General features: G+C 42.6%; 1 protein-coding gene and 1 long non-coding RNA gene across 2 annotated transcripts; one reads left to right on the top strand and one right to left on the bottom strand.

The window, feature by feature from the left end:
* Positions 1 to 5341: 5341 nt before the first annotated feature.
* On the top strand, positions 5342 to 6796 carry LOC113171442. Its single transcript, XR_003299703.1, has 4 exons — positions 5342 to 5697; positions 5996 to 6085; positions 6167 to 6305; positions 6402 to 6796. It is a non-coding gene; the product is annotated as an uncharacterized LOC113171442 (long non-coding RNA).
* A 10682-nt stretch (positions 6797 to 17478) lies between these two features.
* On the bottom strand, positions 17479 to 18866 carry LOC113172129. The gene is made up of 2 exons (XM_026374963.1): positions 18674 to 18866; positions 17479 to 18511 (listed from the first exon to the last, which is right to left on the bottom strand). The coding sequence occupies exon 2, from the start codon at positions 18501 to 18503 to the stop codon at positions 17685 to 17687; it is 819 nt and encodes a 272-aa protein (XP_026230748.1). The 5' UTR covers positions 18504 to 18511; positions 18674 to 18866; the 3' UTR covers positions 17479 to 17684.
* Between the last annotated feature and the right edge of the window lie 523 nt (positions 18867 to 19389).

Below are 19389 nucleotides of genomic sequence, written 5' to 3'. Positions count from 1 at the left end.
GCAGAAAAGCAAAGTGTTTGCCAGTGACTGTTGTACTCCATCTTTGCCAAATTAATCAGTGCTGATGTACACTGCCATGACTAATGGTCTACTTGTTTACAGTGGCTCAGGCAGCTCACAGAGAATATGACTGTGTCAGCTGAGCCAACCTTGCCCCTCTAGTGTCAAGTGCGGGAGCTGTCTGCTCTGTGTGTGTGTGTGTGTGTGTGTGTGTGTGTTTGTCTGTCTATGGGTTACCGTGCCAGCCCCTCAACCATTGTGTCCCTATCCAATGAAGAAAGAAGAAAAAAGAAAAAACAAAACACCTGTCTTTGTGAAAAACAAAAAGCTAGTAAGTTTATTTTTAGACTTAAAATGTACATTAGTTGATGATGATAGAGTGTGTGTGTGTTTGTATGTGTGTGTGTATGTGTGTTTTAATTGCTGCTGTGATTAAACTTGTCTGCAACAGATGTATTTTCTGAGTTTGTATTAGTGCAGAACAAGCTTACTGCTCAGTTGGCCAGTAAACACACAACGCTCCAAGTAGTAGCTAAATCTAGCATTGACACACACTGCTTAGCTGGCTTTTGTATATTAAAATGCTAACAGAAAACAATTGAGACATGAAAGAGTAAACGTGAAAATGGTTAAAACATACACAGACCATTAAAATCACTGATGCAATCAAATTGATTAAGAAGTCAAACCAAATTAATTGGCAAATATTTGAGTGCTGCAAATATGTTTCAAGCAGTTATAATATAAATACACCTGTATCTGGAAGGTCCAGTTACTGGTGAATCAGTATCCTGACATGACATAATGAAAATTAAAGAACACTCCAAGCAACTCTCAAAAAGTTTTTAAAAGCATGTTGGGGTGCAAATTCTTCAGATTATTACCTGCTGTATTTATACATGAGTTCACACAAACATAAAATGTGCATGTGTGAGGCTGTGGTGTCAAGAGTAGTCTGATGGCTAGTCTCTTGTACCCCTTTGTGGCCAACAAGCTTAACTAAAGCTTTAAGACAATCCTTGGGTTGGGTTGGGTAAAGAAATGGGTTAATGTTTATGAGGTAGTGTGGGAAGATGTGCCTGTATTCAAATAGCTCAAGCTCTATAAAGGGTCACAGAAAGTTGATGGGTTAAAGATGAACAACCACCTGGAAGGGTTTGTTGTTAAAGTGCCCAATAGAATGGGATAGATAGATGAGAGAGTGGCAGTAGCTCAGGTGGTGGAGCAGATGTCTACAAATTCCAGGGTTAATTTTAATTAATAACTCCCAGTTCCTCCTGGCCAAGGTAAATGGTCTGCACTTATATTGCACTTTTCTACCTAGCTGGTACTCAGCACTTTACACTGCATCTCATTTACACACCAATGGCAGAGCTGCTATACTGAACCAACTTGGGGTTCAGTATCTTGCACAATGACACTTTGGCACGTGACATAGCAGCTGGGAATCGAACCCCAATCCTGTGATTGGCAGTCAACTGCTCTACCTATTGAGCCACAGCCACCCCAAGGTGTCCTTGAACATGACACTAAAACCCCATAGTAGCAAGATGCAGTGAGGAACAGAAGTATTTTAACACTCTGCAATTTTGCAAGTTCTCCCACTTAGAAATCATGGAGGGGTCTGAAATTCACATTGTAGGTCCAGTCCCACTCTGAGAGACAGAATAAAAAAAAAATTCCAGGGAATCACATTGTATGATTTTTAAAGAATTTATTTGTCTTGCACTGTTGAACATAAGTACTTCAACACCTGAGACAATCAGTGTTAATATTTGGTACAGAAACCTTTGTTTGCAATTACAGAGGTCAAACATTTCTTGTAGTTCTTGACCAGGTTTGTACACACTGCAAAAGGGATTTTGGCCCACTTTTCCACACAGATCTCCTCTAGATCAGTCAGCAACGCGACGTTGAAGCTCCCTCCAAAGATGTTCTTTTGGATTGAGGTCTGGAGACTGGCTAGGCCACTCCAGAACCTTGATATGCTTCTTACGGAGCCACTCCTTGGTTATCCTGGCTGTGTACTTCGGGTAGTTGTCATGTTGGAAGACCCAGCCACAAGCCATCTTTAATGCTCTGACTGAGGGCAGGAGGTTCTTGCTCAGGATGTCACAATAAATGGCCCCATTCATCCTCTCCTTAATACAGTGCAGACGTCCTGTCCCGCAGAAAAGCACCCCCAAAGCATGATGTTACCACCCCCATACTTCACTGTAGGGATGGTGTTCTTGGGATGCAACTCATCCCTCTTTTCCCTCCAAACACGACGAGTGAAGTTTAGACCAAAACGTTTTACTTTGGTCTCACCTGACCACATGACTTTCTCCCATGCCTCCTCTGGATCATTCAGATGGTCTTTGGCAAACTCCAGACGGACCTGGACATGTGGTGACTTGAGCAGGGGAACCTTTCACGCAACGCGTGATTTGAAACCATGACGACGTAGTGTTCTACCAACAGTGACCTTTGAAACTGTCGTTCCAGCTCTCTTTGTGTCATTGACCAGCCCCTCCCTTGTAGTTCTGGGCTGATTCCTCACCTTTCTTATCATCAGTGATACCCCACGAGGTGAGATCTTGCATGGCGCCCCAGTTTGAGGGAGACTGACAGTCGTCTTTAGCCTTTTCCATTTTCTAACAATTGCTCCAACAATTTCACCAAGTTGCTTGGCAATTGCCCCGTAGCACTTTCCAGCCTTGTGGAGGTCCACAATTTTGTCTCTAGTGTTTTTTGACAGCTCTTTGGTCTTGCCCATGGTAGTAGTTGGCTTCTGACTAATTGTGAGGTGGACAGGTATCTTTAAAGAGCTCAGACAGCTGCTCCTAATTTAGATTAATGAGTGGAGTAGAGTTGGACGTTTACAAGGCACAGTAACAGGTTTCTCAGGTGTTGAAAGGCTTATGTTCAGCAGTGCAAGGCAAATAAATTATTTAAAAATCAGACAATGGGATCTCCTGGAATTTTCTTTTATTCTGTCGCTCAAAGTGGGAATGCACCTACAGTGTGAATTTCAGACCCCCTCCATGATTGAAGTGGGAGAACTTGCAAAATTACAGGGTGTTCAAATACTTCTGTTCCTCACTGTATGTACTGTCTGGTAGCTGTCCAACCACAGTTTCCCCAAGGGGATCAATAAAGTAGATCATCATTAATGGCCCAGCAAATGGTTTTGAGAAATACAATGCAATAAAATAAGGGTTGTGAGTGCCATATGTAAACACATTTTTTCCTGTTTGAAGGTCTTGTAAGGTTAAGACCTTTTTGGGGTACAGAATAACAGTATAACAGTATAAGAGCATGCCTTTTGGAAGCTGTTTTTTTGTACTTCATCTTTCTCTTGCTAGGCTTCCTTCTCTTTTCTTTTCCTTTCCTTCTCCTCCTCTCATCTAAGCACACTATTTCTATATCTTTGTAACCTTACTGTGTTTTTAGCAAATCTCAGTTTCTCTCGGAAGACCACATCTCTCCAACCTGCACACCCTTACCAGACCTCTTCCACCCCTACCTCGTTTTCTCTTGCTCAATGGAAATGCTAGTCTGCAGTCAACAAGGCTGACTTCATTCCAGCTTTCACTACATAGTCAGCTGTTCAGCTATTGGTACTGACAGAAACCAAGATCTCTCCACAGAACACGGCCATCCCAGCTGTACTCTCTGCAACTAATTTTACCTTTTTTCACACTTGTAAGAACACATTTGACTTGAGACTGGTCCCCACTCCTTCAACACAAAGCTGGCAACCACCTGGATCTCATTCTTACCCAGAACTGCACCACAGATAACATTCACCTCAGGACTCTATTCTGAGCAAAACCTGTCTTCCAGGCCTGTCGGTACATCCTACTTCATGGCTCCAGAAGGTTGGGGAATCCCTGCGGGCTGCAAAAGCTATGACTTAGTCTTCCGTTTTAATCTTACGTGATCTATTTGCAGCCTTTGACATTGTTAACCACCAGTCCCTCCTGTCTCCACTCCCTGACTGGGGTGTAATAGGTACAGCTCTGGCCTAGTTTAAGTCTTACTTGTCTCGACGAACCTTCAAGGTAATTTGGCAGAATTTCTAACTCTCACTGCCTCTCAACTGGCATGCTGCAGGGCTCAGTTATTGCTCCTGGTCCATTTCTTGGTCCTCTACTTTTTTCTGTCTCTCTAAGGAGAGAGCCTACCGGCGGCTAAAGGAAGAAGTTCATTGACTACTCACAACAACTGGAGAGAGACAAAGTGAAGTTACACACTGCATTCATGGACAATGGTGTCATACACTGCCAGTTCAAGAAAAAAGGACATCAGGACACATGATAATGCCCCTTCTGAACTCTGTCACAAAGAAGATGACATTTTTGGTTATATTGTCGTTGTTTGGTGTTTAATTAACTAATTAACTTAATTGTCTTGTAATTTAATTTATTTTTTCTTGTGTAGTTAATATTGATGCTGTCCAGTCTATACTGCTTTTTCACCTTGCTGCTGTAGACAGAAGAATTTTCCCCATCGTGGGATGAATAAAGTCTATCTATCTATAAAGTCTATCTACATCTAGAATAAAGCCTCTTGGAACAGAGTCTCTGCTCATATCTTGTGCTTACATCTTTCATCACTCTAAAGTCAACACTAGTTCTTTCACACTTGGATGTGAGCAGTGACAAACCAACACAGATCATCGGAATGAACTGGAATGATAAATTTTTTCAGTTATAACAGAAGCTCAGAAGACTTGGACTGACTTGGACTAACTTGGACTGACACTGTTACTGATACTGATGACTGAGAACCTTTTTAAAGGGGTCACACAAACTTTGGACTGGTTGCCCATCTGTCACAGGGTTGACATACATATACCATCATTATGTCCCTGGTAAACACTGTAAACAGACTGGATGTTTCACATAAAGACTATTGATAGACTAGAATACTTTTGCATTGATATAAAACATAATTCTTGATCTAACAATGATTACAGTTTACTATGATGTCACTGCAGCAAACCTATTCAAATAGCCATAGTAGTACTGAAAAAAAAGATGGCAATTGCTTTCTTACTTCAGTTTTTCACAGTACTGCATTAATACAATTTTATGTTCCAAGAGGGTTGAAGAATCAATAATAGGAAAAATGACCTCACATCCCTGAGGGTTAATTAATGTCGAGGAGCACTTTTGGTTAATAAGGGAAAAGGTAGGGCATGATAGGCCAGTGTACCATTTGGTGGATTTTTCTGTCACAGAGATGCTCCTGACCACTTCCTGTCAGGATCTATTGTTTAATTATGATTGATGATCTTAAGGTCAAAGGTCACTGTGACCTTACTTTCCCACGGACCCCCCCCCCCCCCTTCCAATAAGGGTATAATGATGTCATTGTAATGGCGTCTAGATGACCTTTCACTACGTCTAGATGACCTTTTATTGACTTTCAGACATCCGTCAGACCCGTCTAAGACAGGGATAATATACAAAGGAATAACTTAGAAGTTCAAGATTGTCTGGTAATCCGTGAGAACGGTGCCACACACACACACATTTGCATCAAGCGTTACGCCCGCCAAAATTTCACCAGTCCATAAAAGTTGGAAGTTTGGTCAAAGCTTCAAAAAATCGGAGCTCAGTTCTGTTCAAGCGTCTGACATAGAAGCAGCCGTCTGGTGGAGTCTAACGAGACTGGTCCATGCTGTGCAACGCTGACTTTGTAAAAACGGTAAGTTTGTTTAATTATTGTTAAGTCTAAATGTAGGGTTTAATTAATGTATTAAATAATAAATATATAATGATGTCATTAGTTAGTGGGATACGAACCTGAGCTCGACATTTAAAAAGTCTGATGCCTAACCGCTACGCCAAACGTCCACTGACCATTTGAGTTAGGAGCCTGTTAGTCAATAATTTATATTGTCTGATGAAAACATTTAAAAAGTTTTATCCTTAATTTGAGTACAAATTCTAGCTAACAATGTTCTACAATTTTGTGACGATGCACACATTCTTTTATTTTTTAGCAATCAGCGGCGCTGTGCTTGACTTCAGATAAAGAAAAAAAAAAAAACCTAAGAGTCTACAACGCTGGGTGTAAAAAACTAACATACGCTGTAAGTCCTCTCAGTCTATTTTAAGAAATCACAAACTAAAAAATCTCGGTCATAAAACTGATGCAATGTATATGATTTTAGGGACGGATCCCCATGTATTATGGTCGGCGCTTTATTTTGAAGAAAAGAAGCCTTTATTTTCTTCAGTCCAGCTTCCTTCCTCCCCCGGTGGATGACGATCGAAGGATGAGTCCGGTGCCTGCAAACAGGATCATGTGATGTAAGCCTGCGTCTTCCCTCACATTTCCATAATGAAAAAAAAAAAGAAGTGAGAGTATCATCAGATCCTAAACTCTAGACTGTTCATCTACTCTAGGTTCTCCTGGTGTGTAGCTCGGGGTACACCCAACTGAAAAACTGTCAGGAGTGTGTCATGACTGTATAATTCATCAATGTTTATGTTACAATATTGATTTAATGTATAGAATGAAGGCCCTATGTTTGGTTGTGGGCAAAGAATTCTGTTGTTAGCTGTTTCATGTGTTTTATGTTACCATTGCTTATGTAGATTGAATAGTCAAGAGAATGGAGCTTAATAATCTGAGAGAATATTTGGCTCGAGTTATCAGCGCTCTATCGCAGCCAACGCCGCCTCAGCATACTGACGAGCAACCTAACAACCTGAACCTTCACACTAGCAACGACGATGATGATGATGACGTGACCCCTCATAATCTCAGTCAAATAGACGCTCTATTAGAACAACTCGCTGTCCGTAGCTCTCAAGCAGAGTTAGCTTCTGAGCAAAACGCTTATCAAGCCTTGTTTGATGAGATAAACAGTCTTGCTTTGGACAATAGTGTTGAATCTCAACCTTTAACCCCAGCTCTGCAGCATAGCCAAACCAATCCTTGTCCGTTTGATCATGATGATATATTAAATCAGATTCTAAACATAAGTCATCAGCCTGAAAACTCGGCAAATCACATTAGCGATGATAACATTTCACAAAACTATCAAGCCTTGATTGACGAGATAAAAGCTTTGTCAGGCTCATTTGTTCCTGCGACAGCTCAGAGACCTGCCACACAGACCGAGCCTCCTTTAGTCGAACTTGACGAAACAATAAATCAAATACTAAATATTTCTAGACAGATTCAAAACAATGCAACAGACCGGAGTAACGCTCCTGAAAAATTAGGGAACCATCCACCCCCACAGCAAACAGGAGGAGGAGTCAAAGCTTCAACAAACTCCGGTAAACAACTTTCAACAAGTAGTTGTATTCCTCAAGCCTCAGGGGCTTCTAATCCGGGTCCATCCACCACTTGTAGTCAGCCTTCAACCAGCAGGTGTACCCAGCCTACCCCGTCACGTAGTGACAAAGTGAACCCTGAAGATGGCGCTCATGACCGTCCAATTCAAAATAGTTGTGATGAGGGGGGTGGTAGCATCCTTAGGCGGCCTCAGTTCAATAATATTGAGATTAGACGGCCATTAAACCTCCGGCGTAGCGGCAGTGCGGGTGATTTTGTAGCGGCGTATGTTCACATTATGGACGCTGTCCATCAGTTGGTTGATGAAATCCAGGCCCATGCCTCCGGTAATGACGATGTTATTCAGCTGGAGTTACGCGGTGATTTATTGCAAAACAGCGCCGCAGCCGTTGTATCGACGGATGACGGTATTGATCTGAGTTTATTTCAAGAGGTGCTCGATCACATCGCTCAATCCAATCAGTCTGTTTTGAGTGATGATAGTTTAGAAATAGTCGGTCAGCTTGTACGTAATGAGAGAGGTGGGGGTAAAAGGAGGGCTGACAAAACTCTGAACTGTGAGATTCTAAGCAAGAAGCGCAAGTGTTTGTACATAGTGAATAATCTAACCAATCAGCTGTGCTTTGCCATCAATCTAGCGCATCTCCTCAACCCTGGGTGTAGTGATGACGATGCTGTGAAATTTGGTAGAATTATTCAGGAGCAAAGCGGTCTAACAGATCAGACCCCTGTCTCCTTTTCACACATTGATAAATTTGAAACGGTAGTGCAGAGTAAAATAGTTGTGTTTTACAGAAACCAAGGAAGTGGGCCTATGTCGAAATTTGAAACACAGACCCCTCGGAGTGCAAAAACTCTATTTTTATTCTTATTCCAGGGTCACTATTATGGGATCAAAGATGTCGGGATGTTTCTTGGTGTGAAGTACTTTTGCACATTTTGTCATACGGGTTGCGCCTCTGAGTCCTATCACCTCTGCCCCGGCCACTGTGGGGTATGTCTTGACCAAGCCTGCAACACAAAGCCGAAGCATCTCACCCGCTGTGAGGATTGCGGACGTATGTGTCAATCGCTCTACTGTATGGAGAAACACAGAGAGAAAAAATGGCGACCTAAAGCTGGGAAATATGCGAGTCAATGCAATATACATAAATATTGCCCTGATTGTAGTCTCCCCTATTACACAGCGTTATCGCACCAGCTTCAAAGACATAGATGCCCGGCGTTTCATTGTCTTATTTGTGGAAAAGAATATGCTGAGAAAGAGACATATGAAACTCATAAATGTTACATTCAACCTCTAGAGGTGTTTGAGAAAAAGAAAAAGAAAAACAATAAAAGTAATAAAAAGCAAAAGTCTACACCCAATGTCAAAAGTAACACGAAGCCAAAACCGGTAAAGGTTAGTGATGATGATGATGATGAAGACGATGATGATGATGACTATGATGATGTAGATAGTGATGATGATGAGGAAAAGTTAAGAGTTATCTACTATGATTTTGAGACATTTCCCACAGCCAACGGCGTCCACGTACCGTTTTATGTCTCGGCTATAAGCGATCATGGTGTTGAGTGGTGTTTTGAAGGAGTTGAATGCTCCAAAAACTTTATTCGGTTTTTCAGGAGACCAGAGTTCAGTAAAATGGTTTTTGTGGCTCATAATTCTCGAGGTTTTGACGGCTACATCATTATCAGAGCTCTGGTTGAATTAGGTATCGACACAGATGTAGTGATGCAAGGTGCCAAAATTGTATTAATCTGTGAAAATCACTATGATCAGAGATTCATAGATTCAGCCTCCTTCCTTCCCTTTCCTCTGGCGCAGCTGCCCAAATGTTTGGGCTTTGAGGACGAGGAGAAAGGCCATTTCCCTCATCGTTTCAGCTCGGCTGAAAACCTGAATTATGTGGGGCCCTATCCAGCGCCGGAATTTTACGGGGTAGATCAGATGACTCCAAAAAAGAGGGAAGAGTTTCTCTGTTGGTATAATTCGGTCTGTCAATTACATTTGACTTTCAGAAAGAGGCCCGACTCTATTGTCGGAATGACACAGCCATTCTTAGGAAGGCGTGTCGCTTATTTCGAGATAGCTATATAAGCGAAACGACTGTGGATCCGTTTTTCTCCGCTACGATCGCTGCAGCTTGCATGAATGTTTTCCGCAAAAATCATCTTCCGGCGGATACTATCGGTATTCCGTGCCCTGAAAATTACCGCCGACAATGCAAACGATATTCCGACGCTGCCATCCAATGGCTGGAATACACAATGCTTCAGAAAAACATTTTCATTCAGCATGCCCTGAATCGAGGTGAGAAGCAGTTTGGGCGGTTCTATGTTGATGGCTACGCCGTGGTTGATGGTGTTGAGACTGTTTTTGAGTTTCTAGGATGTTTTTACCACGGGTGTGCGCAGTGTTTCAAGCCCACAGACAGAAATCCTCTGACAGGGGAGAGCTTTGAATGTGCATACAGACGTACTGAGGAACGTCTCAGGTTGTTGGAGAGTGAGTTTGGTGTAAAACTTGTTGTTATCTGGGAACATCAATGGAGCAGGATGAAAAAAACTGACGTGGGTGTGTGTAACTTTCTCAAAGAATACCACGCCCCCCAACCCCTGATACCACGTGACGCCCTGTACGGCGGCCGTACGTGTCCAACGTGCCTGCGCTATTCTGTCGGTGACGACGAGAAGTGTTTTTACGTGGATTTTACTTCGTTGTACCCTGATGTTCTTTGCAGGTTTCCATATCCGATCGGCCATCCCGAAATTATCGTTAGAGACTTTCAGGACCCGAGTCACTATTTTGGACTCATTCAAGCTAAAGTCTACACGCCGAGAGGGTTGTTTCACCCTGTGTTACCGTACAGGACATCTCGCGGGAAGTTGGTCTTCACGCTCTGCCGCACATGCGCGGAGGAGAATTATCAGGCCGGGTCTTGTAGCCATAACGACGAAGAGCGAGCTCTGATTGGTGTGTGGGTTTCCCCGGAAATAAACAAGGCTGTTGCTAAGGGATACCGCGTTGAATTGAAAGAGGTTTGGCACTTCCCTAAAGTAAGTGATACCTTATTCACAGGGTATATTAAAGGTTTCCTTAAAGGGAAACAGGAGGCTAGCGGTTATCCGCCTGAGGCTGTTGATGCAGCAAGCAGAAAGAGGTATGTAAAGGATTATGCCAAGAGACAAGGAATCAAATTAGATCCAGCTAAAATCGCCCTCAATCCGGCTAAAAGACAGGTGGCAAAACTCTGCCTTAACAGCCTGTGGGGTAAGTTTGCCCAGCGTAGCAACATGACACAGACTGAGATAATAAATAACCCTCAAGACTTCCTCACAGCCATGTTCTCAGGGGAATACAGGATAAAATACTTTACCTTTGTCAGCGATAAAGTGGCTATAGTTCAGAAATGTTACAGTGATAAATGTGTAGCACCGCCTAATAGGACTGATAACATCTTTATAGCTGCATTCACAACAGGATATGCCCGTCTCAGGCTGTATGAATATCTGGATGAGCTACAGGACCAAGCCCTTTATTACGATACAGACAGCATAATTTACGTAAGTAAACCAGGTGAGAATGTTCTCCCCTTAGGTAATCTGCTCGGGGAGCTCACGGATGAACTGTCAGGTGACACGATTAAAGAGTACGCTGCAGCGGGACCAAAGAGCTATACCTATCAGACAAGAAGCGGTAAAGTGTGTCTGCGTGTGAAAGGGATCACTCAGACATATGAGTGCTGTGAGTCAATTAATTTTGACAGTGTCAAGGATCTGGTTGAAGGGTACATAGCTGACTCGTCAGAGGAGCGTTTCCTTAAAGCACCACAGCACAAGATTCTGCGTGACAAGAGCAGATTTCAGCTGAAAAACTCCTCGATTGAAAAAAAGTTTCGAGTGGTTGTTGATAAACGCCGTCTGCTGCCTGGTGGTAAGAGCGTTCCATTCGGATACTAAAAGACAAACTATTATGGAGGAAACAGATTCAGATTTCAGATTGAAAGCTCCATTCTCTTGCCTGATTGTAGGTCCAAGCGGTTCGGGTAAAACTGTTTTTGTAAAAAATGTATTGGAGAACTGTAATTATGTAATGGATGCTGTACCTGACAATATTGTATGGATTTACACGTGTTTTCAACCTCTGTATTGTGAATTGCAAAAAATGTGTATAAAAGTCAAGTTTGTGGAAGGTCTGCCTGCTTCTTTTGAAGATGAAAAACTTTTCCCTCCTGGTGAAAAACATTTGGTTATTTTAGACGATGTAATATGTGAAGCCAATGATAATCCAGAAGTGGTAAAAATTTTCACACAATATAGACATCATAAAAATATGTCTGTAATGTTTCTCACGCAAAATATCTTTCATAAGGGAAAATATAGTCGTACTCTCAACTTGAATTGTACGCACCTTATACTTTTCAAAAACCCACGTGACAAACTACAAATGTCTATCTTGGCGCAACAAATATTTCCTAGAAAAAAATCATACTTTTTAGAAAGTTATGAAGACGCCACAAAAAAACCCCACAGTTATTTATTGGTCGACCTCACGCCATCCTGCCCAGACGACTTCAGACTGAGAGCGGGTCTGCTGCCTTCCGAGCTCCCATGCGTCTACCTGCCTGGAAAAAAGTAAATAAATAATAATAATGTCGACCCGTATGAAAAGAAACATGCCTCTGCTGACGGCGTTATTGAACAGCACACCGCGCCTGCGTAAAGCTATACTGTCAAACTGCTCCTCAGATCTGATTCAGGCTGTGTGTGAACTAGCTTTAAACCTCTTAAAGGGCTTGATCCCCGTCACAGATACACAATATAAAAAACTCAGACGGGAAAAGAATCACCTTAGACTGATTGCTGACAAAAGGACGAGTCTATCCAAGAAACGTAAAACTCTACAAACAGGTGGATTTCTGCTCCCATTACTCAGCGTCGCTCTGCCATTCCTCGGTCAGCTGATATCAAACGCTGCTTCAAGATAATCGATGTAAGATATGGCATCACGAAAAATGTAACTGCTATCCCCTGACCAGCTAAAACGTCTAAACGATAGAGTTAACCAGCCTGAAAATATTCGAGATCGGGTTGAAACTGATTTAGATGAAAAGATGCGAGAGATCCTGGAAGAAAAAGGTCTGATGCCTGATGAGAAAATAAAAAAATACAACGCTTTGCTGCAGCGATATTTGAATCTTCAGAGAACAAAACAAGCTGAGACCCGTGAAATTGTACTGAGTGTATCGAAGGAGGAGGCTCAAAAAGACACTCCACAGCATAAAGACAATGAAGACGGCGTCGTCAAAGAGGTTCTTGCAAACATTAACCCTCGTTTTCAAAAGAATGCTCAATACATTTTACAGAAGATATCTGACGCTGATGGTTTAGCCCGATGGAACCATGAGGGGGAATTTATCTACGGTGAAAAAACTATACGCGGATCGCACATATTGGATTTAATGAAACATTTAGCGGTCACACATCATTCGAAGCAGCAACCTCCAGGATGGTCTGAATTCTTACACGCCTTGGCAGACTTGAACATACCTCTGTCCACGATTCCTAATAATAGAACCCCTTTGGAAATACGTCAAATCAAAGACAACCCCCCTCTAACATATTCTACTCCCCCTCAAATGAGAAGTTATGATTCGTATGAGGCACCTGTTACGCGTGCTTTTACATCCAAACGTAAGAGGAAGAAAAAGAAAAACATCACTCTATCACCTCGCTGGCTCACTTTGTCGTGATTTTGTATGCATTGTTTTGTTTCATAATAATAATAAAGAAGCTTTTAAAAAAGTAATTATGGTTTACTCGACGTCTTTATTTTCATTATACATTACAAGTTATGACATTGTAGAAACATTTCCATTGAACATACCATATGATTATAGTAATCTATGTTAGGATTAGCTACACAATTTTGATATTTTTCCACAAATTCAGAAACCATAGAATCATTTAGATCACAGTCAGCGTCATAGAGCGAGAGAACGTTTTGATATGATAAACCGCATGCGCGATGACACAGATAGTAGATACAGTGCTGACCGCAAGCAGTAGATAAGGGGCTCTGTAAGGTCATGTTGTCATATTTAATCCTCTTCGTTCCGACCTGGTTTTCCAGAAACTGCAGAATGGTTTGCGGGTAATAAATAAAATCAGGCGGAAAACCGTAAGAATCAAAGAACGTAGCGTCGCCATTTTGTTCCAGAGTGAGGGCCAACCAGTGTTGGCCGGGTCGGTCACGTGGATCTGTGTTTACCACAAAGTAGGCCGGTCTCGCCATTTTGTTTTGCAGCAGCCGTAACTCGTCAGAGGCCAAAACTCCGCAGAAAACATCCCCCAGTAAATGATGTAAAAGGTTTTGAATCTGCTGATTGTTCATTATGAGCGTCTCAGTAATAATCGACCAGGATGTTTCTTTTTGAATCAATTTCAAGGATTGAATTATAACACGCGTAGACAATAAGCGTAGTTGTTTGGGGTAGTGGCTGTCTAAACCTCATTTCTAATCTAAGGGTACCCGTGGTTACTGGAGCCAGTGCATCTATGTCATCATCCCCGGTCAGATTGAAGACAAACAAAGCATAACCTTCCGAAAAATCATTTCTGTCAATGCATAGAGGTAAATCTTTTAGATGTCTGCCTGTCGCTGTGTACAGGGAATAGAACTCACGCACGGCTTGATTCTCGGTGAAGTTAGGTTGGAAGGCCTTAGCAGGGATTTGTTTTCCGTTTTGACACAGAGCCAAGTATTCGATATCATTATGCATAAAGTTGAACGGGGATAGGTTTGATCGGCCTGTAAACGCTTCGTGGTTCACCAAACCGATCGCTAGATAGCGAGGCATATTACCTAGAAACAGGTTTTCTTGTGTGCACACACGGGAATTCTCAGGAATAGAATATGTCTTTACATTAATGCGCGAGAGTGGGTATAAAGCATTCCCTCTCATTAATGCGGCCGAATGTCCGAGGCGCACCGCCGGTGAAACTGTCACTTTCTTCACATACATAGATGCACCCAATACGTTTAACCTGTAATCGGCATTTGCTGCATGCATTAAGCAGAACGCGTTACTCGCTCTGGTCAGCTTAATTCTCAAATCCACAGAGTTCAAAAGGAGCCTCTCGCAGAAAAAAATGTCCGCATGCAGAGGACCAATCACGTGGAACTCTGCAGATTGCTCACTGAATGTTGCTCTCTTCACTAGACCTCTGTTTGGTCCGTTATTAACGACAAAGGAATCCATGGCCCCGGCTGTATCTTTATAAAAAAGACCTGCGCTGAACTGAGACTTTAGGGTGTCCTCAGAGAAATTGAGTAACGTTTCAATTATTGCTCTGTATGGATGAGTCGCACTCGATTGCGAGATGAGACGATCCCCCAGCGTCACATCGCATTGGGAGAAGATAGTATTTATAGGATAATTAATAACTGAAACTGCAGCGTCTTGAGCTAGATTAGATCCGTCAGCGTTTGTAATTTTTAACCGTAAAAATAACAAGGTGTCGTTTAAATCCAGATATTTTTCACCATCTCCAGGGATAAAAAACTCGATCGGTCCTTGATCGGTGATTGCAGATATTGGTCTGATTTCACAATATTGCTTATCTTCTACACTCAGCTGTGAGAGGGGACAGCTGAACAAATCCAGCTCCGACATGGTGCATTCAGACGATTTCTCATGTAAAAGAGCCATGTTAATTCTCAAAAAATATCACTCTTACTCCAATCAGACTTCCTTCTTTTTGAGCTGCTGGGCTCAACTGACTTTATTTTGGAGGAGCGCTTCTCCTTTTTACTCTTCCGTCTCACACGCTCACCGGGGGGGTGTTTTCTAGGTCTCCTGGAAAGAACCATGATTCCTGATCCGTCCTGGCGGTTGTCCCCATTATTGGTTCCGATTCGCTGTACTGCGTTAGTTAACAAATCAGACGCAATGTTTTTTGCCGCAGAAGCCAGATGTGGTTTAGCGACGGAAACACCTTTCTTTAAGAACGGTACAACAAAACGGAACAATTTAGAAAAAATTGATCCAATTCCTCGTCCGTACATCACAGGCGCCCCGTGAAATCCAGCTAGACCTCCGCCGACCTGATTTTCATAATAACTCACAAAGCGTTGGGGGTCGGGCTGGTAACTTACTGGAGCCATGTTGTTTTATTCGGCCTGAAATGTAGCTTAACTATCGTCTTGCCGTATTTGAAGTTTACCGGAATATTCTGATCCGTTTTAATTTCTATATGAATGTTTTCTATATGGTTTTTAGCCACAGGAATGTACTGCGGTGGATTAAATGAGTGACTGATGATTTCGCCATACTTGCCGTCTATTTTAAACGACCGTAGTAGGGGGGCGTAGGCGTCTCCCACAATCTGATGCTTCACGATGTCGCTGTAAAAGTACATATGATCGAACCCTGCTTTGATATCCCCCGGGTAGGGGGACAGGAGCGGCCCCGGCCCAACCTGAAACATCTCACCCTCTTTTAAGCCGAGCACATAACACAATGGTGGAAAGAAACACACGGCGTAACGCCCGCTCCCCACCCACTTAAATTTTCTTTTGATTTCATCATAAGACAATCGAATATCCGTGGCTTGTGCTTTAAAGCGATCATTTAATTGTTGTAGAATCGTAAATTTATCCTCGTACACGCCATCTTGAAAAGTCACACTGGTTTGTTTTAAATTTGCATACACGGTTAGGGGTTTATTCACCCCCACTGCTGGGGCACCGTTTTGCCACGAGTCGACATAGTGGAAAAATGCCTGTTCCTTATTCACAGTGTACCAACTATGAGGGTAAGTGATATCAGTGACGGCCACCTCCCACGCCCCTTCCAGGTCGATGTGATGTGCTAAATCCACTCGGAAATTTGAACTCGTGTTGTTTTTAAAAATATCACAGCTGGCATTGGACGGCAGTGTGATGTAAAACCCTTCAGCCATGGCGACGGCGAAACTGGAGGCTGCTGGGAGTTGTAGTACTTTCTTATACATCCACAACAGTGCTGGCTCGGACGTAGGAGTTAAACTTTTCTGGCCAGTTTTTCCATTTGACCAGATACTGTTTGACCCCTCTAATTTTACGCTCACCCAATATTTTCTCTATGTGGAAGACTTTATCTCCTGTTACATTAACTTTCTGTATCTCAGCTTCGTAAAAACTCCCCTCAATCGGCTCCCCCTGATAATCCTTCAGCTTGTAAACCGGTGGAATGTGTGGAATGCATGCGTCTACAATAAAAAGCTCATTCGTGAAACTTTGTGTATATTTCTTCTCAAACACACCGCGTAGTTTGGAGATTCGGACGACATCACCCTTACGAAAGTTCATTTTAAATTTGTCTTTATAACGTATGGGGAATGATCCGTAAAGGTTTTGAAATACTTGTAACGTATTCTCAGGCGTCACATCCACGGGCTTCATTTTTATACTGTTATGATGAGCGTTGTTGTAGCTTGAAACCACATCCTGAATGACGTCAACATACCTCAGACTGTTTTCGGCAGTAAAATACCTATAGAGTCTCGTTTTCAGCGTTCGATTGAACCTTTCTACTACGCAAGCTTTCGTATCGCTGGCTGTGCTAAATAAGCTGATATTGTGTTTTTCCAAAAGTGATTTAAAAGTCTTATTGTGGAACTCTCTCCCCTTATCCGTTTGCAGAAAACGCGGAAGCCCGCTGTCTTTCAAAATGGAGGCAAAAGCCTTTGTCACATCAGCCGCCGTTTTTCTCTTTAAAGGACGTACATAGGCCTTTTTGGAAAACACGTCGATAACCGTCAGTAGATAATTATAGCCGTCGTTGTAAGATGAAACTGCTTGCATATCACAAAGGTCTGCTTGAAATTGTACGAGGGGTCCTGAGACAAACACCCTGTTTCTTGGGAAACTTATTCTAGCTGGCTTGTGTAATGTATACGTGTCTTCAGAAGAGAGGAAATCTCTGATTAGCCCGATGTTTACTTTTTTACCAGTTTCTTCTTCTACCGCTTTCTGTAGTCGTCTCACTCCACCGAAACTCGCTGGATGCCGTGGGTCCAGATATATTTTTCTCATTAAGGATTTGAGTTTACGAGACATCTTTACACTTACGTTTTAATTTTACAAACTAAAGCTAAAGTGAGACTTTCATGGTTTATAATTCATTCCAAGGCTGGTTTTTAGAACTTTCTCTCACTAGGTCCATTACTTTTTCAAACACACATACTTCATTCTCACACACTGTACTACTACTTTTATACAGGGCTACATCAGCAACACGTCTTTCAATAACATTATCCAACAAATTTGATAGCTCAGCGACAACTATGTACTCGCCGACAACCACAAATAATTTTCTAAAACAATTCCCCATTTTTTAACCTTGCCAGATAGCCACAGCTTCATCAATTCTGGTTTGTTTCTCCAGATCGTCACCCACTAACCCTTCATTTATTTCAGCGATCTCATTGATTATATTCGGCTTTTGTTTCCACTCATACAAGAAAGTTTCAATCACCCCTTGAATTTTACTCTCTGACGTATGTAGGCCGTAGGAATCCAGAAGTCGGAGCACAGCGGGGATTAATTTCACGTTCCACAGCCTTCTCTTCACCTCGTCAAAGTGGGTCCAAAGGAAATGTTCCGGGATCCCCCAGAGACACTCATGTTGAGTCTGACTCGGGTGGTCTATGACACAGCCGTAGCAGATATCTTTCTGGTGTGTGTACAGAGTTATTTGCAGCAAACGACTGACCAATGCCTTTACGACGTCCAGCAATAAACTCGATAATAATCCATCTGTGACGTCAGAGCCACTCTCCTCAGCCGGCGAGGCCTCGGGTGGGGGCGGGGAATGCTGGGCTGATTCAGGCGCATCTGAAGGAGCAGGAAATAACGTTGAGTTAAGTAACTCTTTGTAGGTACCGCAGTGTCTGCAGTGTGTGGAAGTACAGCTGGTCCAATCCACGGGCCATGAATTCGGGTAGTAGCTGACATTCGCCGGCAGCTCCGGTAAGGGGGCGCACCCGGTACACTCCCCACAATCACACACCGGGGACGGTAGTGGTGACGGCGTTGCTGACGACGTAGGTGACAAACTCACAGTTGAGGGGTCCTCATCTTCTATCTCAAAGACTTGAGTTGGCTCTATGGGTGAGTAGTTGAACAATGTTGGCATGCTTTCTTCCCAGGTCATGTTTTTTTCTTTGGGGGAAAATAACACAATAGGGATACATCAACTCAGCCCTCAACGTTAAAATCACATCTCTACAAGCAGTTTTGCTAAGTTTTAATAAATAATTACAATTTAGCTTAAGTTTTATACAACAAATTAGCTTTATTTTAGCACAAAGTAAAGAAACTTACCGTTTTCAGAGTCAACGCTGTCTTAAAATGGCGATACTTGCTGAGGCACGACCGGTCTGTAATGGCGATGGCGGCGTCTCGAACACTGGGCAACTTAAATGCTAGTTTTTCCGCGGGGTGGGTGGTGACGTTTTCTGATTGGCTAAGAGGGTGGTTGTACCGCCCCTCGTGTGATCAGATCCACCAAATGCGAGACCCAGTGGGCGTAACGCTTGATGCAAATGTGTGTGTGTGTGTGGCACCGTTCTCACGGATTACCAGACAATCTTGAACTTCTAAGTTATTCCTTTGTATATTATCCCTGTCTTAGACGGGTCTGACGGATGTCTGAAAGTCAATAAAAGGGCATCTAGACGTAGTGAAAGGTCATCTAGACGCCATTACAATGACATCATTATACCCTTATTGGAAGGGGGGGGTCCGTGGGAAAGTAAGGTCACAGTGACCTTTGACCTTAAGATCATCAATCATAATTAAACAATAGATCCTGACAGGAAGTGGTGAGGAGCATCTCTTGTCACTGTGAATAAACTGTTCTTTTAGACATTGAGCCAAGGCTCAGGCATTATCAATTAATGGATAACTGGGTGTCAAAAGATTTCTCAATCTCTTGAATCACTATATCATACAGTTAATTACAGCAATTGACAAAACAAAACATAAAAACTGCATCAGCTTACAGCCAATTATAGCACTTCTCAAAGGCCCAGTACCAC

This window comes from Anabas testudineus, chromosome 17 (assembly GCF_900324465.2).
Source record: "Anabas testudineus chromosome 17, fAnaTes1.2, whole genome shotgun sequence".
NCBI lineage: Eukaryota > Metazoa > Chordata > Actinopteri > Anabantiformes > Anabantidae > Anabas > Anabas testudineus.
This window is presented reverse-complemented; position numbering and strand designations above follow the sequence as displayed.